This window comes from Hyperolius riggenbachi, chromosome 8, assembly GCF_040937935.1.
Source record: "Hyperolius riggenbachi isolate aHypRig1 chromosome 8, aHypRig1.pri, whole genome shotgun sequence".
Classification (NCBI taxonomy): Eukaryota; Metazoa; Chordata; class Amphibia; order Anura; family Hyperoliidae; genus Hyperolius; species Hyperolius riggenbachi.
Genome location: NC_090653.1, coordinates 284,801,282 through 284,828,040, shown reverse-complemented (window position 1 = coordinate 284,828,040; position 26,759 = coordinate 284,801,282). Strand labels below are relative to the sequence as shown.

The 26,759-nt window shown below is 47.6% G+C and overlaps 1 protein-coding gene across 1 annotated transcript in view; it reads left to right on the top strand.

Moving 5' to 3' along the window:
- Nucleotides 1–26,759, top strand: part of LOC137528589 (uncharacterized) — a 51,823-nt gene that overhangs the window by 2,552 nt on the left and 22,512 nt on the right. Inside the window, exons 2-4 of the mRNA XM_068249937.1 lie at nucleotides 15,106–15,298; nucleotides 20,793–20,934; nucleotides 26,489–26,539. Coding sequence (XP_068106038.1) covers nucleotides 15,106–15,298; nucleotides 20,793–20,934; nucleotides 26,489–26,539 — 386 coding nt within the window. The remainder of the gene's footprint in view (nucleotides 1–15,105; nucleotides 15,299–20,792; nucleotides 20,935–26,488; nucleotides 26,540–26,759) is intronic.

Sequence of the window (26,759 nt, the reverse complement as noted above, 5' to 3'; positions counted from 1 at the left end):
AGGTGCTCTTTGGCAAGGTGTGTCAAGAACCGGCCCGCGGCACGCCTGCGTATACGGTTCCCGACTGCGGGTTTGACCAGATTAAGCGGGGAACAGCCTTATTTAAGCTACAAACAAGGCTGGAACCCCTCAAAACACCTCTCACTGCCACCACTAGCGTTGCTAGACACTTCCACTCTGCTGTCGAGTCCTCAGCGCGCACTCCGCGTTTTCGTATTTGGGTCAGCTTTGCGCTTAGGCCAAATACGGGAACGCCACGCACCCACACACACACACAGTTGCAATCTTACACTGTCGTGAAGCAAAGACCCACTAACAGTCGTTCCGAACGATACCGTTAGCTACTCGCACTGGCGTTGTTCGTACGTTGGGTCAGCTGCGCGCTTAGGCCAACGTATGACAAACGCCCCCACACACAATGCAATTACAATTTCCTACGGTAGTGTTGCTCAAGCGTACAATTAGGCATGAACTTATACACGGTTACACTTCAGTCTCTTCTAGGCTATGAGGGTTAGTTTAGTACGGCAGAAGTCAAACTTATTAAATAATAATTTAATATTCTAGAAAAACATAGAACAGTGCAAAACTGAAGATATACAAAGAGATTACAAAAAAAAACAAGTAAAAATAGTTACAAGATAAAATGTACAAAGATAACACACAAAGCGATTTTGCTTACCAAAATAAAGGGATCCCGATAGAAGAATCGTGGACTTTGGTGTGGACGGACACAGTCTGGCTAGACCAGGAGTTCACTAGCTTGGGCCAGGAGACCGGCTGCCACTACCGTCAGAAGAGAACTGATTTGAGGTAGCTGTCCCCTGGTTTTTATAATGAAATATTCGCCTCGAGGCTGTAAGCCTGTGTGGACGGGGGGGAAGCTGGATTTAATTACATCCTCAGTCATAATTGGATTTCCAGAGATCCAACATCCACTATAGTCCACACACCCAACAAAAGACTTCCTTAGCCCAATTTCCCCAGGTTACAATGTCTTTACATCAAGAGATTGTTAAATGAGGCTTTTCAACTCCACCAATAATTCAATTTCCACAGGTAGAAAATGGTATCAAAAGGACTTCACCTCTTTAATAATTTCCAGTAGGCTGTCAAATACATTTCAAACATTCAGGTGTCAGCTTCCCCCTGCCCCCAAGACTCTAGCAGGCTTGCCTTGTCCCAATGGCTGACACCAGACTCAAAAGCCATGCCGACCAGCCTATTCTTCCTCAATTGGCAGGTAATTAGCAGTAGACACAGTTTCCCCTGCTGGACAATGGGGCAGAGGTAATGGACATCTACATACAGAATTACATTAGACAGACTTCAGTTTACTCTGGCCAGGTGACCAATTACTCCCAAGCCCAATACACATCTGAGGCATTATTCAGACAACATGGTCTGACCACCTGTATAGGCTTCACAGCAACTGTCTAATTAAGGGTTTCCTCATTAGAAGCAGACAATGATAGGTAATTTACACTTTATACGGAATTCCAGGAAGACTGGCTAACAGACAATCCCATATGTTACAGTCAAAAAATGAAGGAAATATGTTCCTGTTATCCTTAATATCATCAGCACCTCAATATATCTCCACACCTCCGCCGTTAACTTGGTGCAAGGCAGATGATCTTCCCAGATCATCCTGCCTGCACCTACACTGTTGGTTCTGCTTGACGGGACAGCCCATCAGCATTCCCATGATTGCTCCCCTTCCTATGTTGAATGGTGAAGCTATATTGTTGGAGAACTAAGCTCCATCTCAGCAGTTTTCCATTGTCCCCAGAAACCCGATGTAACCAACTAAGAGGGTTGTGGTCGGTTACGACGGTGAATACACGACCGTAGAGATAGTGCTGCAGCTTTTGTAGGGCCCATACAATTGCCAAGCACTCCTTCTCTATGGTGGCGTAAGCTACCTCCCGGGGTAGCAGCTTCCGACTTAAGTACAGAATCGGATGTTCTTCCCCAGTTTGGTTTACCTGGCTTAATACAGCACCTAGGCCAAAGGCTGAGGCGTCCGTCTGGACTACAAACCGTCGGCTGAAGTCTGGCGCTTGCAACACGGGAGGGCTGGCTAGGGCCCTCTTCAGAGCTGTGAATGACTGTTCACATTCTGGTGTCCAGAGAATCTGCTTGGGCAGCTTCTTTTTTGTGAGGTCTGTCAAGGGCTTGGCGAGGGCACTGTAGCTGGGGACAAACTTTCTATAGTACCCCGCAGTCCCTAAGAAGGACTGAATCTGCTTCTTCGTGTGGGGGGTGGGCCAGGACACAATGGCATCTACCTTCCCAGTATCTGGACGAAGCTCTCCCCCCCCCACCACATGTCCCAGGTACTGTACCTGTTTCATGCCTATCTGACACTTGCTAGGCTTGACTGTTAGTCCTGCTGCAGTGATGCGCCCCAAAACCTGTGACAGCTGCGCTAAGTGGTCGTTCCAGTTGGCGCTAAACACGGCGATGTCATCTAGGTAGGCGACAGCGCAGTGTTCCAAACCCTCCAGGAGACCATTTACAACCCTTTGGAAGGTGGCTGGGGCGTTTTTCATCCCAAAAGGCATCACATTAAACTCAAACAGACCTGAGGGGGTGATAAAGGCAGACCTCTCCCGTGCCTCAGCTGTTAGAGGGACCTGCCAGTATCCCCGACTCAAATCCACGATTGTTAGATATTGCGCACCAGCTAGCTTATCTAACAATTCGTCGACCCTCGGCATTGGGTAAGCATCTGATGCAGTTATCAAATTTAGTTTTCGATAATCTACACAGAACCGAGTGGTCTGGTCCCGTTTGGGTACTAGCACTACAGGTGATGCCCATGCGCTGTGCGACCGTTGGATCACCCCTAGTGACAGCATTTCCTCAATCTCCTTGCTGATGTGGGCCTGAACCTCAGGGGAGACTCTATAGGCTGACTGTCTAACCGGCTTGTTATTTCCGGTGTCAACATGGTGTACAGCCAGGCTGGTCAGACCAGGGCGGGCTGTAAAGGTACCACGGTAAAGGATCAGCACATCAGATAGCCCAGCCTGCTGCTCTGCTGTCAACTCCGGATTGATCTGCACCTCGGTAACAGAGTCGGTTTCCTGGGTGGATGCCAGGATGTCAACCAGGGCCTCTGCTTCACCGTCCGGTAGCAAACTGCAGACAGGGAGAGCGCAAGCGGTTCTAGCATGATGTTCCTTTAACATATTTACATGGTATGTTTTCAGCTGCTTACCTCGGTCATCCAGCGCGACCACATAGGTCACATCACTAATCTTCCTATGTATGGTATAGGGCCCATCCCAAGCGGCCTGCAGCTTATTCTGTCGCATCGGGTTTAGGACCCATACCTTGCGACCTACCTCATAAACTCTCTCCCTAGCCCCGTGGTCATACCACTGCTTCTGGGTGGCCTGGGCTTGAGTCAGATTCTCTCGCACTAACCCCACCAGGGTGTCCATCTTTTCCCGGAACTTCAGAACGTATTCCACTATGGAGACCCCGTGGCCCATATCCTGCCCCTCCCAGACCTCTCGAATGAGATCGAGGGGTCCGCGTACCCTCCTCCCATATAATAACTCAAAGGGCGAGAACCCGGTGGATGCCTGGGGCACCTCACGATAAGCAAACAGTAAGTGGGGCAGGTATCGCTCCCAGTCTCTCCCTTGCGATTCAACAAACACCCTTAGCATCTGTTTCAGAGTACCATTGAACCGCTCACATAACCCATTTGTCTGGGGGTGGTAAGGGCTGGCCATGATGTGTTCTACCTGCATTTGTTTACAGAGGCATTCCATTAGGCGCGACATGAATTGCGGGCCGTGATCGGTGAGCATTTCACGGGGAAAACCGACCCGTGAGAAAATGCGCACCAATGCGTCCGCAACCTTGTCTGCCCGTATGGAGCTCAGGGCTACAGCTTCAGGGTAGCGAGTGGCATAATCTACCACCGTAAGAATGAAACGTTTCCCTGTGCTGCTGGGTATCGCTAGAGGCCCAATTATGTCAACAGCAACCCTTTGGAAGGGCTCCTCTATGATGGGTAAGGGCCTTAGTGGGGCTTTGTCGGTGTCACCTGCTTTGCCGACCCGCTGACAGGCGACACAAGACCGGCAAAAATCAGCAATATCTGTCCCCATGTGGGGCCAATAAAAATTGTGGGCAAGCCGGGATTTGGTCTTGCGGATCCCCAAGTGACCAGCCAGGGGCACCTCATGTGCTATTCTTAATAGCTGCTCCCTGTACCTGTGGGGAACAATCAACTGCCGGTCGGCCTCCTCCACTTCAGACAGCTCAGAGGGAGTAACCTCTCTGTACAGTCTGCCGTGCTCCCAGTACACCCTCACCTTGTCGCCCTCCACCGGTGCCCTGTCCGCCAGACTCCTGAGCTCTTCCAGGCTGCTATCAAGTCGCACAGCCTCGGAGAACTCAGTGCTGTCGGCCACAGGCACCAGGGAGGTGGCAAACTGAGAGGCCTCTGGGTCCTCAGAGCCAAGCTCTGAAGTGGAAGAGCCCGACCCCGTGACATCAGCCCCTTCAGTGGACAATTCGTCTGCTGCAGCCCGGTGAGCACTGCGGGTCACCACTGCAGCTGACGGAGCGTTCACTGTACACATGTCATCATGCAACACATCACATATTACATCAACATTATCTGCATTCATGGTAACAACGTGTCCTCCTCCAGGCCTGGGCACTGGAGACTCACTAGGGCTGGCTCCTAGTACACAGTCCGTAGCCCCTGGGGCCTCACCAGCACTCCCCGCTTGCACAGCATTATCACACAGTACCTGGCAAGAGTCCTGAACTTCTGCGGGGGATGCAGGCTCCATGGGGTGTGGAGTAGGCTCATACCGGGCCACTAACCGTCCCAGGTCAGTACCCAACAAAACGTTCGTGGGGATGGCATCCGTTACCCCCACTTCTTTCATTCCGCTGCCGGCCCCCCAATCCAGGTGGACCAAGGCGGTGGGTATGGCGGGGGTGACGCCCCCAACTCCTTTGACAGCCATAGTCTTGCCAGGAATGTACTCCTCAGGGTTCACAAGCTGGGGGTGCACTAGAGTCACCTCTGCTCCAGTGTCTCTTAGACCGGTGGTAACTGTATCCCCAACCGTGACAGGTTGCAGATTCTCTGCATAGCTACCTGCATTCCTGGTGGCACACAACGCATTCCGGGCCCCGCCAGAGTTTGGGGCTTCCTTCTTCTTTTCTGGGCACGTAGCACTGATGTGACCCGGTTTGTTACAGGCAAAACATCTCCGAGTGTCAACGGTGGCTGTTCTACCTCCAGGCGGCTGCGGGACTTGGCTTCGCTGGGTGCTCAGAGGAGAAGGTCTCGCAGGCTTTTCTCCCTTCCAGCTGGGCGCCGTAGTCCTCCGAAAATCAGATGCTCGATTGGACGTGTAGGCATCAGCAACTTTCGCGGCCTCATCCACGGTCTTTGGCTCTCGGTCCCGTACAAACTGCCGGACCTCAACAGGGCAAGTGTGGAGGAACTGGTCTTTTATTATCAGTTCCTGCAGGGCATCAAAGGTTTCAACAGCCAGTCCTTTTACCCACTGCTGGAAGGCAGTGCGCAGGTTGCACGCATGATCCAGGTAACTGTCATTAGGACCTCGCTGCACTGTCCTGAAACGTTTGCGATACACCTCTGGCGTGAGGTGGTATCGTGCAATGATGGCTTTCTTAATTGCCTCAAAGTCTGTTTCTTCCTCCTGGGGGAGACTCACAAACGCCTCCAGGGCCTTGCCTCTCAGCCCTGGTGTGAGGTATCTTGCCCACTGCTCACGGGGCACCCCATACTGCCGACAAGTCCTTTCAAACCCCTGTAGGAAAGTGTCTATGTCAGAGTCCTTGTCCATAGCGGGGAACTTATCCAGGGGGATTCTGTGGACTCGCTCACCTTCGCGTTCTGCGGGTCCAGCAGACCGGTTCTGCTGCTGAAGTTTAGCCAGCTCCAGCTGGTGTTGCCGTTCAGCTCTTCCCTCCTCCGCCCGGCGTCTTTCACTCTCGGCCTGGCGTCGCCGTTCAGCTCTCCCCTCCTCTGCCTGTCGGTGCAGTAGGATTAGCTTTAGGCGCAGTTCAGGATCAGCCGAGTTCAGTAGCTGTAGATCAGCTTCCAGAGATGGCATCTCCGTGTTCGGTGGATCATCCAGGACATCGTCTCCACTCGCATTCTGTGGCGGGAGCGATTCCTCCTCTGGCGTGTCGTGAGCTGCATCCGCTGACGTTGAAGCACGGGCTCGCTCTGCCTCATCATACTCCTCGAGCGCACGAACTAACTGCTCCTTAGTCTGGCCGCTCACCGTCTCGATGCCTTTGTGCTCACACAGGTTGAGTAGTATCTCTTTGTTTTGCCTTGCATAGCTGGATGCTTTCTGAGCCATCGTGTTGCAAAAAATAAAAAGAAAAAAGGGGGGAAGGGAAAGCAAAACACCAAGTGTGTATCTTTGAACAAAAAAAAAAACGTATATAGTTTCTGCACTGAGTAGACTTCTGTAGGCTAGTTGCTTCTAGCAAGCTTCCAGCCTTTAGTACTCAGAATAGCGAGCTAAACTGCGTACTAATGTACTAAACGATGCCACCACTGCCAGCCAATTATGTCAAGAACCGGCCCGCGGCACGCCTGCGTATACGGTTCCCGACTGCGGGTTTGACCAGATTAAGCGGGGAACAGCCTTATTTAAGCTACAAACAAGGCTGGAACCCCTCAAAACACCTCTCACTGCCACCACTAGCGTTGCTAGACACTTCCACTCTGCTGTCGAGTCCTCAGCGCGCACTCCGCGTTTTCGTATTTGGGTCAGCTTTGCGCTTAGGCCAAATACGGGAACGCCACGCACCCACACACACACACAGTTGCAATCTTACACTGTCGTGAAGCAAAGACCCACTAACAGTCGTTCCGAACGATACCGTTAGCTACTCGCACTGGCGTTGTTCGTACGTTGGGTCAGCTGCGCGCTTAGGCCAACGTATGACAAACGCCCCCACACACAATGCAATTACAATTTCCTACGGTAGTGTTGCTCAAGCGTACAATTAGGCATGAACTTATACACGGTTACACTTCAGTCTCTTCTAGGCTATGAGGGTTAGTTTAGTACGGCAGAAGTCAAACTTATTAAATAATAATTTAATATTCTAGAAAAACATAGAACAGTGCAAAACTGAAGATATACAAAGAGATTACAAAAAAAAACAAGTAAAAATAGTTACAAGATAAAATGTACAAAGATAACACACAAAGCGATTTTGCTTACCAAAATAAAGGGATCCCGATAGAAGAATCGTGGACTTTGGTGTGGACGGACACAGTCTGGCTAGACCAGGAGTTCACTAGCTTGGGCCAGGAGACCGGCTGCCACTACCGTCAGAAGAGAACTGATTTGAGGTAGCTGTCCCCTGGTTTTTATAATGAAATATTCGCCTCGAGGCTGTAAGCCTGTGTGGACGGGGGGGAAGCTGGATTTAATTACATCCTCAGTCATAATTGGATTTCCAGAGATCCAACATCCACTATAGTCCACACACCCAACAAAAGACTTCCTTAGCCCAATTTCCCCAGGTTACAATGTCTTTACATCAAGAGATTGTTAAATGAGGCTTTTCAACTCCACCAATAATTCAATTTCCACAGGTAGAAAATGGTATCAAAAGGACTTCACCTCTTCAATAATTTCCAGTAGGCTGTCAAATACATTTCAAACATTCAGGTGTCAGCTTCCCCCTGCCCCCAAGACTCTAGCAGGCTTGCCTTGTCCCAATGGCTGACACCAGACTCAAAAGCCATGCCGACCAGCCTATTCTTCCTCAATTGGCAGGTAATTAGCAGTAGACACAGTTTCCCCTGCTGGACAATGGGGCAGAGGTAATGGACATCTACATACAGAATTACATTAGACAGACTTCAGTTTACTCTGGCCAGGTGACCAATTACTCCCAAGCCCAATACACATCTGAGGCATTATTCAGACAACATGGTCTGACCACCTGTATAGGCTTCACAGCAACTGTCTAATTAAGGGTTTCCTCATTAGAAGCAGACAATGATAGGTAATTTACACTTTATACGGAATTCCAGGAAGACTGGCTAACAGACAATCCCATATGTTACAGTCAAAAAATGAAGGAAATATGTTCCTGTTATCCTTAATATCATCAGCACCTCAATATATCTCCACAAGGTGCACTTAGCGGTCATGCATGCTGAGACACTTGGTTTTGGGCCTTGCAATATCTGATAATGCAAAGGTCCCTGCACGTGCTGTCGGTTTAAATGTATCAGGAGTCTCTGGACTGGAATACAATTTCGAGAACGGACGAATTTCCGCAATAAACATGACATTTCGATTTGTTTCTGTTATGGAAACAATGGTAATTATTAAAAACAATTGTAATTACAAAATTCTGCATGAACATGAAAATTCACGCAATTTTGCAAAATTACGAATTTCTGATTACGGCCGTAATCCTAATTTCCTGAATTACGTGAAATTTAGCGTAATTAGGTCATTATGCTCATCACTACTGCACAGTTCAGGGGGGAAAAGCTACTATCTATACTGCAGGGGCCTGTATACCTATACTACACAGGGGGGCTGGCCGAAGCAGGTGGTTTTAGCGCTGAGCCCCAAGCGTCGAAGCGTGGCTCCGCTATAGCGCTAATGCTATAATGCGCCACCAGCGTAAGGGTAATTGCTTCTCCCTCTGAGATCCTATAACTCTGAAGGGGAATAGTAATTAATGCTTCCAGGAATTTGAGTGGCAGCAGGGTGAGCTGTCATGTGGCTCACCCTTTACTGCTCAGGGGGCGATGCAAAATATACTGTACGGGGGGCGTGGCTACCTATACTATGATGGTGATGGGGGTAACCTGGCTACCAATACTGCAGGAGCAGTATGGGAGGTCATCTGGTTACCTATACTGCTGGAGAAAAAGTGTGTGTAAAGGTGGCCATAAACATGATTGGTCATGTGGTTGATTTTTTATTTCGATCGATTATTATAACCAATAAATGAATCGAATGGATCAAAAATTGAGTTGTAATTTTGATGTAGAATCGATTCTTACCTGCCAACATTCCATCGAATTCTTAAAATGAATCAATGGAGTATGTCTGATTCAGGGGCGTAACTAAGAGCCCCCGGGCCCCCCTTCAGAAATTCTGAGCGGGCCCCCCGGGGCCCGCTCCTGGCCGTTTTGGGGGGGGGGGGGTCGCAGCATGAGGGGAAAGCTATGGCCACACTCGGTGGGAAGGTCACCCCGCTCCCTCACCTCGATCTTTCCCCTCTGCGCTCCCCTCCAGTTCCAATAGCTATGTATGTGCAGCGGAACGGCGGGCAGCGGCAGGCAAACATACCTTCCGTGCGTCCGGACGCTTCTCGCTCTAGTGACTGATGCGACTTCCTGTTTTATACAGGAAGTCGCGTCAGTCACTAGAGAGAGAAGTGTCCGCGCTGGAACGCATGGAAGGTATGTTTGCCTGCCGCTGCCCGCTGCTCCGCTGCACATATATAGCTATTGGAACTGGAGGGGAGCGCAGAGGGGAAAGCCTGAGGTGAGGCCCCGCCGAGTGTGGCCATAGCTTTCCCCTCATGCTGCCACCCCTCCAGCCCCCTAAAACGGCCACGAGCGGGCCCCAAGGGGGGGGGGGGGAGGCGGGCCCCCCTGCAGGCGCATTGGCTGCATCCCCTGTTGTTACGCCCATGGTCTGATTATTTCAATCGATGGAAACAGAACTGACAGGTTTTCATTATGTATTCGATCGACCTTTACTTTATCTGATTCATCCTCAGTTGTCCCTCTTTCAGGACTTTGTCCCTCTTTCTATGTAAATATATATATATATTTCTCTTCTAAAAAAAATGTTTATTTGACTCTAAACTTTATTCCCATCCTTTAGATTGATATATTACTAATTTTAAAATGTTAATATAAAGGAAAATGAACCAGGATAGAAAGGACCAGTGTTGTTTGAATTATAAAACAACATATTTTTCTTATGAAATCTTTATGGTATGCGTGACTAAGGGTGTGCCAGGGGCGTGATCAGGGGTATGGCAGGGCTTAAGTGTCCCTCTTTCTCATCTCAAAAAGTTGGGAGGTATGTCTAGAGTATGGGCAAAAAAATCGATTCATGTTCAATCTATTCACTTATTTGGAATCGATTCTGAGAATCATTAGGTCAATCGATCATTCTATAATCAACCAGCGTATGGCCAGCATTAGTTGGAGGGGCTTTGGTTGAGATGCTGTTGGTCAGGGGGTGGCTGCTGACAGTGGGCCTTGGGTGCAAAAAAGTACAAATTCAGCCTTGGAATTCCTATAGCTTTATCAGCTGCACAATGCGGGATAGATAAAAATGGTGAACAGCGCCGGGGGAATAGAAATGTCGTCGCCGCATAGACTTACATTATATAACGCTATTTAGCGTTATAAGTGTTGAAACTGGTGCAGGCAGGGTGCCTTACACTTACAATGTTAAATAGCGTTATAAGTGTTAAAAATGTAGGGGGGCTAGTGCAGCAGGGTCGGGGGGAGAGGCAGTGGGACACTGGTGTTAGGCAGCGGGGTGGAGGGAGTAGGATTAGGCGTAGGGAGGATGTGTGCATCGGCATACATTATCTTGTGCCGGCCGGCGATCGCTCCTTCACTTCTTAGGTTAGTTTGCTGTAGTCCTGCATCCATCCAATCACCATGTGACTTCAGTCCCGCATGGTGATTGGCTGGCTGCCTGCAGGACACCTGCAAACTAACAGAAGAAGAAATGTCGCACCCACAGATCTCTCACACGCACACAAAGATCACACACAGACACACAGATCACATGCACAGCACAGACACGCACAGTTCAAAGATATCACGCGCACAGATCACACACACACGCGCAGATCACACGCAACACAGACACGCACAGATCACAGACACGCACAGATCACAAACACGCACAGTTCAAAGATATCACACGCACAGATCAGACACGCACAGTTCAAAGATATCACACGTACAGATCTCACACACACAGATAACACGCATCATAGATCACACATATACAGATATCACACGCACAGATCACACATACACAGATCGATCACACGCACACATACCGATCACACACACAGACCACAGACACACACATCACAGACACACACACACACTCACAGATTGAACACACACACACTATCACATTGCATCATAAACACACACACACACACACTGATCACATGCACACAGATTACACACACACACTCACAGATCGATCACACACAGACACTGATCACACACACACACCGGTCACTCTCACACACACACACACAACGATCACACACACCGATCACACAGACACTGATCACACAGACACCGATCACACACACACACACACCGATCACACAGACACCGATCACACACACACGGATCACACACACACACCGATCACACAGACACCGATCACACACACACGGATCACACACGCACACGGATCACACAGACACCGATCACACACACCGATCACACACACCGATCACACAGACACTGATCACACACACACCGATCACACACACACACACACCGATCACACAGACACCGATCACACACACACGGATCACACACACACACCGATCACACAGACACCGATCACACACACACGGATCACACACGCACACGGATCACACAGACACCGATCACACACACCGATCACACACACCGATCACACAGACACTGATCACACACACACCGATCACACACACACACACACACCGATCACACAGACACCGATCACACACACACACACCGATCACACACACACACACACACACACACACACACACACACACACACACACACACACACACACACACACACACACACACACACACACACACACACACACACACACACACACACACACACACACACACACACACACACACACACACACACCGATCACACACACACAGACACCGATCACACAGACTCTCCTGGAGCGGACAGCCAACTCTGGCACCAGTAAGGAGAGTGAGAGCGCACTGGAATACTCATGCTGGCTGGTGTATACACCAGCGATTTGAACAGGATGAGGGAGAGGGGCGGAGCTTTTTGCCTACCTTCACTGGATTCGTCTCTCTCCCTCTCCTTCAGGGTTCTGGGCACAGGCAGGCTTATTTCACTGGCATGTAAGCGGTGCCTTCCCCGCCCACGTGATTTCGGCAGCAGAGATTGCCTATGCACGCAGCTGCTGCTCTAGGCTTGTTGCAGCGCTGCGTGTAGGCATGAATACAGCGATGGGAGGAGACTGAGAGAGCGGATTGAGCGTGAGCGACTGAGCGTGCAAGAGCTGCTGTCCTGCACACAAGCCACACATCACAGTATGTGCAGAGAGCGAGGCGGCTGCCGGATCCTGATAAAAGTGGGCGGGGCGAGTAGCGCGGTCATGGAGGATCGCACTTCAAAGGTTTTTAAACTTGAAAAGGGCAATTAAATACCCGCCTTTTACTTGATCAGGCGCCTGTAGGCACGTGCCTAGTGTGCCTTATGGTAAATCCGGCCCTGCAGACAAGCATAAATGCTTTCTGATGCTTTCTGATTAAGTTAGAGGATGAATAAAGCAGTTATAAATAAAATGCAAAGTCAGCTCTCAAAGTAAATTAAGTATACTTTAGGAACATATAATTTCTAAATATATAATAATACTTATGCACAAAAGCAAATATGCTAACTGTATGGCATATAAAAAGTAGGAAAACATGTTTTTATTGAATATTATTTCAGGGTTTTATACCGCTTTAATGGAACAGATGCACACAGATTCCACAACGCTGATGTAACGATCGGTGTCAGCACACAGAGAGAATCTGATTATTGGTGATCTGCAGAATCATCAATAATACAAGTATGACTAACCTCTGGACACCTAGTAATGAGTAAGTGTTTTGGTGCAACAGTAGGCTATCTACCGTGGGGCGGGAGACGCAGAAACTATGAGCATGGACCACCTGAGGATCAGGTGGCCTTTGGCTGTGTGGGAACTATCTCCTAGGAGAGGGGATAGAGAAACCTGGGAGCCAATGATTCCCTGCTATACTGGGAATCAGACTATACTGCAGCCAACACCTGGTGGAATGGTGTTACTGCTAGTACAGTTAGACTGAGCACTCAGGGAGAGTGACAGCTAGGGTGGTCGGCAGGGCTGGGACGAGGCAGAGGCTGGAGAGGCTCCAGCCTCAGGGCGCAGTGTAGGAGGGGGCACACAACTTACTCAGCTATCATTTCTTATTGTGTTTGAAGCAGAAAGAAATAAGAAAAGAGGATACATGACAGTGACTGCAAGCCAGATAACTAGAGATTGAGGTGTTGGGGAGGTTGTGGGCCCTGGGGTGCCCCTTACTCTAATAGCAATCAGAGTGATGGCTGGGGTGGGAGGGATGGAGGGGCGCACTTTGCTGTCTCAGCCTTGGGTGCTGTAGGACCTTGTCCCTGCTCTGGTGGTCGGGCAGGCCAGGTCGGCAACACACGAGCAGATCAGGTACAGAGTGAGAGAGAGACTGATTCGGTAACCGGGTACAGGCAGGGTCTGGCAACAGGTAGGCAGATATGCAGAGGTACCGAATCAGAAAGCAAGAGAAAGGTTGACAGAGCAAATGGTCATAACATATAAGTATAACAAAGTCCTAGACTGGGGTGTGAGTTCCTTGGTCTCGACACCCTGGAACTAGTCTAGAGTATAACACAGCAATGACACAGTATCCCTAAGCTTGAGCGTGTGGTCCTTGGTCACAACACCCTGGAACTGGTCTAAAGTATAACACAGCAATGACACAGTATCCCTAAGCTTGAGTGTGTGGTCCTTGGTCACAACACCCTGGAACTGGTCTAAAGTATAACATAGCAATGACACGGTATCCCTAAGCTTGGGTGTGAGGTCCGTGGTCACAACACCCTGGAACTGGTCTAAAGTATAACACATCAATGACACAGTATCCCTAAGCTTGGGTGTGAGGTCCGTGGTCACAACACCCTGGAACTGGTCTAACATATAACACAAACGTAATCTGGCTAAGTGTGAATTCCCATGGTCCTCCTGGTTCTAACACACTGTGGGATCTGACTGGTCTGAGTGCTCACACGTTAGTATTCACAACGGCAGACAACCAGCAACTGACAGGCAAGAAGTATATATAGTGCAGCACTCCTCAGCGCCGCCCAGCCCCACTCAGCCAATCACCTACTGCGCTGGGATCAGCTGATCGTCCTGATCAGCTGATCCCTCTCCTATTGGCATAAAGGGCCTGCCTCCTAGCACACGCGCACGTAGCTCCCCATCTATGTGCACTACTAGGCTCAGACAAACCAGATGCATGCTGCTGTGCGGAAACCGCCGGTCTGAACGCGGAGACAGCCGCCCCGCCGCCAGACCGCGCTGCGGTGTCTCCGCAATCCATTACAGCTGAGATAGGATTTGTTTTAGGGCCTATTTCCACTAGCATGTTGCATTCTGTTTCAGTTTTTCTGGGTCCAGATTTCTGGGTGTGGCTTTCAATCATTGTATGGGAAACAGATGCATGATGCAGAAATCTGCAACACGCCATCCCATAGCTCCCAACTGTCCCTCTTTGGGAACCCTGTCCCTCATTTGTCCCTCTCGCAGGACTGATGTACAGATCTTTGTAAATGTATGTATGTTTCTACTGAAAAATATGTTTCATTGACTCTAAACTTTATTCCTGTCCTCTAAATTCATAAATGTCTTATTTTCAAATGCTAATATGAAGGAAAATGGACCAGCATGGGAAGGACTAGTGTTGTTTGAATTATAAAACAACATATTTTTCTTATGAACTCTTTATAGTATGTGTGACTAGGGGTGTGTTGGAGGTGTGATTAGGGGTGTGGCAGGGGCATGATCAGGGGCGTGGCATGGGTGTGGCTTAAGTGTCCCCTTTTCTCATCTCAAAAAGTTGAGAGGTATGTTTACAGTAAAACGGTAAATAGTGTTTTATGATACATTTATGCGTGGAACGGTGTACCATTTTTTACCCTGCACCGTTTTTAACTGGACCCGCACAATGTGTTGGAATCAGCAGGTATCTCTTCTATAACACCTTTCTCTCCAGGTATCACATGCGGGGCCCCAGCAGCTGGACGGTGGGGGTGCCGGAGATGGTCACTGTTGAGGCTGTTGGACATGAAGAGAGTTTCCCAGTTCAGGTCTCCCTGCTCAGCTATCCAGATAAGAAGGTGACCTACGACTCCCAGCAGCTCCAGCTGTCCTCCAGTAACCGGCATCGGGGATCCACCAGCTTGCTGGTGAGTAGTAAGGACAGTCAGTGACATGCAGATAACATGATAAGATGATACAAATGTCAATGCTAATTGTATGCAAATACTTGCATATTGAAAACAGACCATTTAGATGCAACAGCAGCAACATTTTATTGGTCCATTTTAAAGGGGTTCTGTGGGGGAGAGGGAGTTGTGGTTGAAAATAAAAACGGACACTTACCTGGGGCTTCTATCAGCCCCCTGCATCTGTAATGTCCCAAGCCGTCATCCAAAAATGCTCCGTTCCCCGCCGCCGGTGCCGGTCTGATATTCGTCTAAGAAGACAAATAGTGCTCGCTCCCGCATGCGCAAAGCTCTTTTGTATTACATTTCGTAACATCCATTTCCCCCAGGTTGGAATTTCCACAGAAGACAGAGTTTGAAATAATCTGGGATGCAGGTCCCACACAAAAAGGACTAATTTCTTCTCTATATACGTGGCTGAACTCCCCGCAACGTAAGACTCTGGAGTACCAACATCGTTACATGGCATACTGGGACCATGCACTGGAAACGGATACTACTCTTGATACATGGTCAAAGATCTGGATAAACGCATCTAAATCCTCTATTTGTGTGCTAACAAAAGAGAACATATACAAAATAATGCTACTTTGGTATCAAACACCAGTTCGCTTACATAAATGGAACCCCTCTCTTTCCCCGGCATGTTGGAGGAACTGTGGTCAACCTGGCACTCTTCACCATCTATTCTGGTTCTGCCCGGAAATCCAAACCTACTGGTCGGATGCTCTCCAGCTAATAACTCGTTATACTGGTCTAGAAATTCCTAAAGACCCTTGGATCTGCTTGTTGGCTAAACCCATACCGAAGATGAAACCCCATAACCAACGTTTGCTTAATCATTTTCTGACAGCAACGAGGTGTGTTATCTCCAAACATTGGAGAGACACCTCTCCACCTAATATCTCTGAAGTGTTAAATAGAGTGAAATATATTTATAAACTAGAATATCTTACGGCTGTAATGCAGGATAAGATTCACATCTTTCAAAAGGTATGGAAAGATATTGACCTGTAAGCAACATATGGTGGTTTGTAAGTTAAGGGTTGATCCCTTGTGCGCTTATTTAGGATTATAAGATCTGGTGGGCTGGCAGGCCACTCTTCCCTTCTCTCCTTCCTTCTTTCTTCACTGATCTGAATTTCACTTCTGTTTTTTCTCCCTTCTCTCTACTTCTTTCTTACCCCAGAAGAGGGATCTCCATCCCTCCTAGGATAACGGTCTAGCGGGGTCGTCCCATCTCTCTGAGAAAGATGACAGATTTAAACCCATATGGGATTCTCACAGCAGATGGGGTGACTCTCGGTTGGGCTATTGTAATGATGCAAATAGATAAGAGATATAAGATATAATTGATTTCCACCTGATTAACAAATAGAGACTACTGAATCAGCTGTTAACATAATATAGCTAACTATTTTGTTCTGATCATTTAAAATTATCTGTGTGGAATGTTTTGTACTTTATTATGCAAAGGAAAAAAATAAAAATATTTAAATAAAAAAAAAAGCTCTTTTGTATTGCGCCTGCGCAGTAAGCTCCCGATGACGCGCGCGGGAGCAAGCGCACAGCCACGGCCGCGCAGGCGCAGTCTAATTAGACGACGGATTAGATCGGGACCGGCGGCAGGGAACGGAGCATCGGTGGAGGATGGCGTGGGACATGACAGCTGCAGAGGGCCCATAGAAGCCCCAGGTAAGTGTCTGTTTTTATTTTCAAACCCCCCACAGAACTCCTTTAAAGTTGCATAAGTTTATGCGATGTGCATACATCTGGCCTGTAGATGGCATTGTTCTACTTGCATTGCTGATAGGTGATCTGTAACTGCTGCGTGTTGTTGGTTCCTGTTAATGCATGGTGGAGACAGCTTAAAGTGTACCAGAGCTGTTGTAAAAAAGATTTGATACTCACCTGCAGCTTCCTCCAGCAGCATAACCTGGACTGATGCGACATATCCTGTTACTGGGGCTGATTGCTGCTGAACGGCAGACCACAAGAGGACGGCGTGGGACTCAGACATGTTTATGCTGTTGGAGGAAGCCGCGGGTGAGTATCAAATCTTCTTTTTATGACAGCTCTGGTTTACTTTAATGCGGACCTGAACTCAGAACTTCCTCTCTGCTCTAAAAGATAAGCAACAGCATAATAACCTTTAAAGAAAAACATTTCAAACCTTTAAAGAAAAACAGTGCGTCTACTTCCTGCTTTCATGGAAGCAGACATAGGATTAACATCCTGTGTTTACAAATTAGCTCTTCCTCACTTTCTCCACCCGCAACAGCAATCAATGTCAAGAAAACAAGTACATATATTTTAAAAAATAACCTGTCCATTCCCTTTCAAAAGCTGTCCTCGACTCACCGCCATTTCCTCCCGCTTATACCCGCTTTCTGTGCTGCTCTGCATGGCAGGAGGAGATGGCGAAGTTGGCTTTTGTAAGAGAATGGGCAGGCTGTTTTCCTTTAATATTATATACGTACCTATTTTCTTGAGATTGGCCGGTGTTGCGGGGCATGAACCAATGGGGCCTCATTCTTTCTGGCCTAGTGCACACCAGAGCGGTTCGGTTGTGTTTTTAGGAACGCTTGCGGCTGAGGAAACGATTGGGTAATGTATTTCAATGGGCTGGTGCACACCAGAGCGGGTCGGTATTTAGCTGAAACGCAAATTCCCGGGCTGCAGCATATTTTGGATTTCGGAGGCATTTCTGCCTCCAATGTTAAGTATAGGAAAAACGCAAAACGCTTGATAAAACGCCAGATCAGAGAGGTTTTCCAGATGTTTTTGTTACAGTAGCTGTTCAGTAACAGCTTTACTGTAACAATATCTGTAATCTGCTACACAAAAAACTGTACCAAAAATGCTACACAAAACTGCAAATCGCCTCATAATAATAAGAAAAAATGCTTCAAAATCTGCTAGCGGTTTTTGGTGTGCACTAGGCCTCTGTTTTGCAGAGGGGGAGAGGGGGCGGGGGGCATTTAGTGTAGTTATGCTGCTTTTAGTGAGTAGTGATGAGGGTTGGAGCATGGCACCATACCTGTTTAACCATTTAAGCTTCCTGGACGTAAAAGTTACGTCCAGGCGGACATGTGCAATCCCGCGCGCTCCCGCGGCCGATCGCGCGCGTGCATGCACGCTCCCAGCCGCGGATCTTTAGCCGAGGAATCAATCAATCGGGACATGGGGACATGGTGCCCGATGATTGATTCCTCTCCCCTGCAGAAAAAGCGACAGCTTCTCTCGGAAGCCTTGCTTTTTCTGCCTCTTGCGTCCCCCTACGTCGCTCTAAGCGTACATGTTACGCTTAGAGTGACGTCATGTAAACAAGCTCATGGCTGCCATCTTGTGGCCAAAAAGTAAAACTACATCTAAATGTTTAAAAAAAAAAATACACATATATTTATATAAAAAAATACTATTTACATCCCACCCTCCCAAAAATACCCACATAAAATGTTTAATAAAAAAAATAAAATTACAATAATAATAATAAAAAAAAACACACGTAAATATTTACCTAAGGGTTTAAACTTTTTAAATATCAATGTTAAGTTGAAATATTTCAATTTTTTGTAATTATAAGCTTGTAAATAGTGATGGATGCAAAACGGAAAAAATGCACTTTTATTTCCAAATAAAATATTGTTGCCATACATTGTGATAGGGACATAATTTAAACGGTGTAATAACCGGGTCAAATGGGCAAATACAATACGTGAGTTTTAATTATGGAGGCATGTATTATTTTAAAACTATAATGGCAGAAAACTAAGAAATAATGAATTTTTTCATTTTTTTTCTTATTCTTCCTGTTAAAATGCATTTACAGTAAAGTGGCTCTTAGCAAAATGTACCACCCAAAGAAAGTCTAATTGGTGGCGGAAAAAACTAGATATAGATCAGTTCACTGTGATAAGTAATGATAAAGTCATAGGCTAATGAATGGGAGGTGAACATTGCTCGGATGCATAAAGTGAAAACGACTGAATGTGAAGTGGTTAAAGTGGCAGAGCAGGACCACGTAAGTCTTCTTACTTAAAAGGATTAAGATGAAATTGGGCCCAAGGCAGGCTAGCGGTCAAGATAGACCGTTTATCCCAGTGCTGATGGTCACCTGACATTTTTAGTTAGATTTGAAAGGGGCTAGCATCCACCGGGCTCCTAGACAATCTCCAGGCCCTAAGCAGATGCCTAGAATTGCTTTGTGGATGAACCGGCTCTGTTCTCACTGCAGCCGCACACTGTCCAGCTTCATACCTCCTTACACTCCCATTTGTCCTTGTAGCTGGTACTCCAAGATGTGTGGGCAAAGGTTATTAGGGATGGATAACGTAGCCAGTGACACCGCTCTCAGCATGCTGTAATTAGTGCAGCCATGAAATCTGAATGCAGCATGGAGGTAAGAGGTAGTGTTGGGCGAACAGTGTTCGCCACTGTTCGGGTTCTGCAGAACATCACCCTGTTCGGGTGATGTTCGAGTTCGGCCGAACACCTGATGGTGTTCGGCCTTTTAAGTTCGGGTTCGCCCCGAACTACTAAATGGCCGCCGAACAGGGCCGAACAGGTCCCCTGTTCGGCCGAACAGGGCCCTGTTCGGCCGAATACTGCCCCCCTATGGGGTCGCAGGCATAAGGGGGGAGCATGCCCCGATCGCGGGGAGGGGTCGGAAATTCCCCCCACCCCCTCCGCTAGCGCCCCCCCCCCCTCTGCCCGCTTCCCCATACAAAAGTTTAAGCAAAGTACCTGTAATAGTGGATGGCCTGGCAGTGGCACTGTGGAGTGAGGAGGAGGAGTCCGGAGAGTGACGCGTTGAGGGAGGCCGGGCAGCGGGCGGTTCAGCGGTAGTACCCTTGTGGTACTTCCGCCCTTTCTCTGACCTCACGCCCGCTGCCCGGCCTCCCTCAACGCGTCACTCTCCGGACTCCTCCTCACTCCACAGTGCCACTGCCAGGCCATCCACTATTACAGGTACTTTGCTTAAACTTTTGTATGGGGAAGCGGGCAGAGGGGGGAACGCTAGCGGAGGTGGTGGGGGGAATTTCTGACCCCCCCCGCGATTGGGGCATGCTCCCCCCTTATGCCTGCGACCCCATAGGGCCCCCAAAAGCGGGATGTTCGGGAAGTTCGGGGTTCGGCCCGAACATGACGAACATCTCGGCCATGTTCGGCGAACTTTCCCGAACCCGAACATCCAGGTGTTCGCCCATCACTAGTAAGAGGCTTGTCACACATAGTACAGAACATGCTTCAAATACTCCCTCCCTTTGCCATAGAACAGTACAGGCTGCTCCTCTCCATAGTGCGGTGGTTGCTCTGCAGACTGTAGAGAGCAGTCAGATTTTGCTTTGCACAACCAAATAATGATCTCATGTCTGAGTACGTCTTTATGGATGAATAGGAATCCCGATGCTATGTTTATGGCTGGTCTGACTCATTTTGTTTTGTGCTGCAGGTTCGGCCAGAAGATGTCCCCAGTGGAGATGAAGATGGGCATTTTGTGTACTTAGTGGCTGAGACTGAAGGTCTCATAAAGGAGGAGAAATTGCCTCTCGCAGATCAGTGCAGATCTCTTCTCACTCCGGAAACCAAAACAGGTTAACAAAACTGTCGGGGTTATTCCTTAATATAAAGTAAAGGTTCAAATGCCAAAATTGGTGAAGGAAGACTGAGAGGGGCGGGGGAGAGGCGGAGATCCGCGCTGATAGACGCGTGGAGGCAGAGCTGCAGCTGAAAGCTCTGCCGCTCATGGAAGCGCTCCCCGCAGTGTGCCGCGGGAAGTTTGGGGGGATGTAGTTAGTGTCCAGCCGCAGGGATGCAGCGTTTTAGTTACTGTTACAGAGGTTTTTGAAATAAAAAGCTGATTTTTAGGAGAATTCAGAGTCTCTTTAAAGTATTATATTAATTTGCAATTTAATTTGTTTATATTTTTTGACCCACTTTGAGCTTGCGGCTCATCATCCTTACTGTGGCAGATGAGACAAAAACCCCAGACAGTACAAACTGCCCCATCTATAAACACACCCACTGACAATGTGATAGGCTAAAAAATCTTCTAGTTTTTTGAACTTCTCATTTTACAAGGTATTGATTTTTTCCCCCACTTCTATTTTTCGGTAAAGTTTCTCTTTCAGTTAAGTTTTTAAAGTGACACTGAAGCAAACAAAAAAAAATAAATAAAAAAAATTATATATATATATATATATATATATATATATATATATATATATATATATATTATGATGAATTGTATGTGTAGTTTGGATAATTAATAGAATGTTAGTAGCAAAGAAAAGAGTCTCATATTTTTAATTTCAGTTATATAGCTATTTTTTATCACATCGCATCATTTTGTCCTACTTGCAATTTCCTAACCACACTCTGTATTTTAAACTATGAAACAGAGCAGAGCTGATGACCCTTTGAATGTCCCTGCAGTAAAACGTTATCTGAAGCGGTATTTCACTGTTTCTTTGATGTATAAGTGCTTCCAAAAAAACAGGACTGTGTCTTTGGGTCGAAGAGCTCAGAGAAGCATAGATAACAACTGAAGTTTCTTAACTCTTCCTGTAGTAGAAACAATATGATACTCATATCTTTGCTACTAATGTTCTATTTCCTAGCTGTACTACACATACAATTTATTATATCATAAGTTTATTTTCACTTCAGAGTCCCTTTAAGTCTGACCAGGTTGCATATAAATCCCCCCGCTGAATACTGTCTATCAGGCATCCGTAATGAGATGCCTGAAGAAAATTCCCCCTGATATGGAAAGAACCTATAATCTACATCACAAGGATGACCTAGGAGTTCAGAGACTGAGATAGACTAAAGGTAGCATTTATCTAGCGATGATGTGTAATTCAACCAAGAGACACATCTCTCTCTAATCGAATCTGATAAGATCTGTCAGCTGGCCATACACCACAGGCCGATTCCCCATCAATTTCAGCATGAAATCTCTCGGGAATCAGCCTTGTGCGTCGCATATGTCCGCCCGACACTGTCCCCTAATGTCAATGTCCGCCTGAGGCCTGGTTCACATTAGCGTTTTTCTGGTGAGCGGATCCGGTCTCCGCTTCACCGAATCCAGATAGCTCTGTGCACACTTCAAAATGGAAAGTGAAAACGGATCTGATCAATGATTGATTGGATCAGTTTTCACTCAATTTTGACAGCAATTACATACCTAATGTTCTGTAGTAGCCGGCGGTAGAGGCTTCCTCTTCTTCCTGTGACTACACAGCACGTTATGTGACTAGTCACATGATGCGTCATGTAGTCACATGATGCGTCATGTAGTCACATGATGCGTCATGTAGTCACATGATGCGGAAGAAGACGGAAGCCTCTACCGCCGGCTACTACAGAGCATTAGGTATGTATTTTACCTTCCCTCACCCACCCGGCCAGCTGCTGCACCCTCCCTCGCGTACGTTAAAAAGGGGCGCTGGGAAAAAAGGGCGCCGGGTTTTTAACGATAAGCATGGATAACGTTTAAAAATGTATTGTACTGTATTTCGTTTAAAATTAATGTTTTTTAAAGTTATAAATCATTAAATAATGTGCATTAAATCGGCAATTGTAAAAACGTTAATCTTTCGTTTAAATACTGAAACGTATAATAACGTTAAAAAAAAAAAATTACTAAGTAACCCTCCCTGTACCTACCCCTAACCCCTAGACCCCCCTGTTGATGCCTAAACCTAAGACCCCCCCTGTTGGTGCCTAAGTAACCCTCCCTGTACCTACCCCTAACCCCTAGACCCCCCTGTTAGTGCCTAAACCTAAGACCCCCCTGTTGGTGCCTAAACCTAAGACCCCCCTGTTGGTGCCTAAACCTAAGACCCCCCTGTTGGTACCTAAACCTAAGACCCCCCTGTTGGTGCCTAAACCTAAGACCCCCCTTTTGGTGCCTAAACCTAAGACCCCCTGTTGGTGCCTAAACCTAAGACCCCCCCTGTTGGTGCCTAAACCTAAGACCCCCCTGTTAGTGCCTAAACCTAAGACCCCCCCTGTTGGTTTTTTCGTTTAAAAATAATGTATATATAAAAAAAAAAAAAGTACTGTTTTTCGTTTAAAAATAATGTTTGAAAAAAAATATTGTACTGTTTTTCGTTTAAAAATAATATTTAAAAATGTATAAATCATTAAATAATGTGTAATCATGAGAAGCAGTAATAAAACATTAAGTCTCCGGGCGCCGCTTTTAAAACGTTATTTTTCACCGGCGCCCTTTTTTCCTATCGGGCGCCCATTAAACGATATTTATTATAGGAGTGAATGGCGGCGCCCGATTTGTCCACTAGCCTCAGGCGCCCGAATTTACTGTTTCCCCCTCCCTCACCCTCCCGTTGCTCAGGTTCGCATCAGACATGACCCCATCTCCTGTGGAACGGTCCTTATCTTCACTAGTGTGAAGAAACGTTCCGTTTTCCATTGCCCCAATGCTACAGCATTTTTTGCCCGAATCCGCTGGGCAGAACGGTCCGGGAAATTAGGTCTGGGACTGGAACGTATGTGTACCAACGGACGCATGTGAATGGATCCATAAGTTAACATTGGATCCTTTCACATCCGTTTCGTTTGTACAGTATACATTCTGGTTCTGATCCGCAAAAAAAACGCTAATGTGAACCGGCCTGAGCCCCATGTAAAGTGTATACGTTACCTCTCCACGGCCTCCACTTGTCCCCCGCTGCCTCTAGGATATCTCCTCTGCATTCATGCACACCCTACGTGGTCTCCTACTAAGGGCGCGCATGTATGACGTCACAAGCGCGCCCTAACTAGGAAACCATGTGGGGCGTGTGTGTATGGAGAGGGGAATGTGCCCAGAGCAGCGGAAGGACAAGCACAGGCTGCAGACCGCCGCGCACCCGATCGAGCAACATCTTGCAGCATGCGCGATCGAGAATGCAACCAATGTACGTCCACCGATTTTTATCAAATTCGATTATAATAATCGAATTGGATGGTTGATTGGCTGCCAAGACACCGGATGTATGGGCACCTTTAGGTGGATTGGAAATAAGAAGTTTGGGAAACTGGCCTCTTTCAATATTTGAACAGAGTATTTACCGTATATACTCGCATACAAGCCGAATTTTTGACCCCCAAAAAGGGGGTCAAAAGTTGGGGGGTCGGCTTGTATGCGAGTCTTCCCTGGTGGTCTAGTGGTGGGTGGTCGGGTGGTCCGCGCCCCGCTCCCCCCCCTCCCCGCTCCCGCTGCTGCTATTACCTTGTTAGACAGCGGCCGCTTCCTAATCCGCGTTCCTCTTCTTTCTCAGAGTGTATCACAGCAGCGCGCCCGGCGCTGCTGCTGTGACGATGCAGGGGGCAGGAAAGAGCGGTTCCCTTGGTAACGGCGATACAGATCGCCGCTATAGGGAGCCGCGCTCTTTCCTGCCCCCTGCATCATCACAGCAGCAGCGCCGGGCGCGCTGCTGTGATACACTCTGAGAAAGAAGAGGAACGCGGATTAGGAAGCGGCCGCTGTCTAACAAGGTAATAGCAGCAGCGGCGGCCGCGGGGGGAGCGGGGGGGAGCACTACCCACCTATGCTGGGCACTATACTGGCTAAACTGGGCACTTTACTAGCCATACTTGGGCACTATACTAGCTAAACTGGGCACTATACTGGCTAAACTGGGCACTATACTGGCTAAACTGGGCACTTTACTAGCCATACTGGGGCACTATACTAGCTAAACTGGGCACTATACTGGCTAAACTGGGCACTTTACTAGCCATACTTGGGTACTATACTAGCTAAACTGGGCACTATACTGGCTAAACTGGGCACTATACTGGCTAAACTGGGCACTATACTGGCTAAACTGGGCACTTTACTAGCCATACTGGGGCACTATACTAGCTAAACTGGGCACTATACTAGCTAAACTGGGCACTTTACTAGCCATACTGGGGCACTATACTAGCTAAACTGGGCACTATACTGGCTAAACTGGGCACTTTACTAGCCATACTTGGGTACTATACTAGCTAAACTGGGCACTATACTGGCTAAACTGGGCACTATACTGGCTAAACTGGGCACTATACTGGCTAAACTGGGCACTTTACTAGCCATACTGGGGCACTATACTAGCTAAACTGGGCACTATACTGGCTAAACTGGGCACTTTACTAGCCATACTTGGGTACTATACTAGCTAAACTGGGCACTATACTGGCTAAACTGGGCACTATACTGGCTAAACTGGGCACTTTACTAGCCATACTGGGGCACTATACTAGCTAAACTGGGCACTATACTGGCTAAACTGGGCACTTTACTAGCCATACTTGGGTACTATACTAGCTAAACTGGGCACTATACTGGCTAAACTGGGCACTATACTGGCTAAACTGGGCACTATACTGGCTAAACTGGGCACTTTACTAGCCATACTGGGGCACTATACTAGCTAAACTGGGCACTATACTAGCTAAACTGGGCACTTTACTAGCCATACTGGGGCACTATACTAGCTAAACTGGGCACTATACTAGCTAAATTGGGCACTATACTGGCTAAACTGGGCACTATACTGGCTAAACTGGGCACTATACTAGCTAAACTGGGCACTATACTGGCTAAACTGGGCACTATACTAACTAAACTGGGCACTTTACTAGCCATACTGGGACACTATACTAGCTAAACTGGGCACTATACTAGCTAAACTGAGGCACTACCTACCCATACTGGGCACTATACTGGCTATACTGGGCACTTTACTAGCTATACTGGGCACTATACTAGCTATACTGGACACTACCTACCTATACTGGGCACTATACTAGCTATATTGGGACACACTGGGGGGCTGCACCAATCCAGCATTTCCTACCCCCGGCTTATATGGGGGTCAATCATTTTTCCCTGTTTTTTCAGGGAAAAGTTGGGGGGTCGGCTTATATGCGGGTCGGCTTATATGCGAGTATATACGGTATGTATAGACATTTGAACATTAGACCGGAAAAGAGGGAGAACTGAGGAAGAAAGATTCATAAGAGACTTTTGTTTTGCGAGACGGGACAGCTGGAAGCTGTGGATTCATTTTGCTATTTTGCTATATTGCTTACATTGCAGTGGATTTTTTCATTATTTTATTTACAAGGTGTTATTCTTTTGTTGAACAGGTTTAAAGGAACGGTCGAGATCTAAAAGAAATACAATACTGGAGGACATGCGTGAGTACTGAGGAACACTGATACGGCGGGGATGTAAATATAGGCGAGAAATCACTGTGATCGCAGAATGGACCAGAACCAGGGCCGGAGCTACCATAGGAAAAAATGGGCAATTGCCCCAGGGCCCCAGAGCCTGTAGGGCCCCCAAAGTGTCCCTCCCCCATCTTAACTGTTGTTCCCCAGGGACTCTGCAGAGTCTGTTAAGTTGGGAGGTGATTGG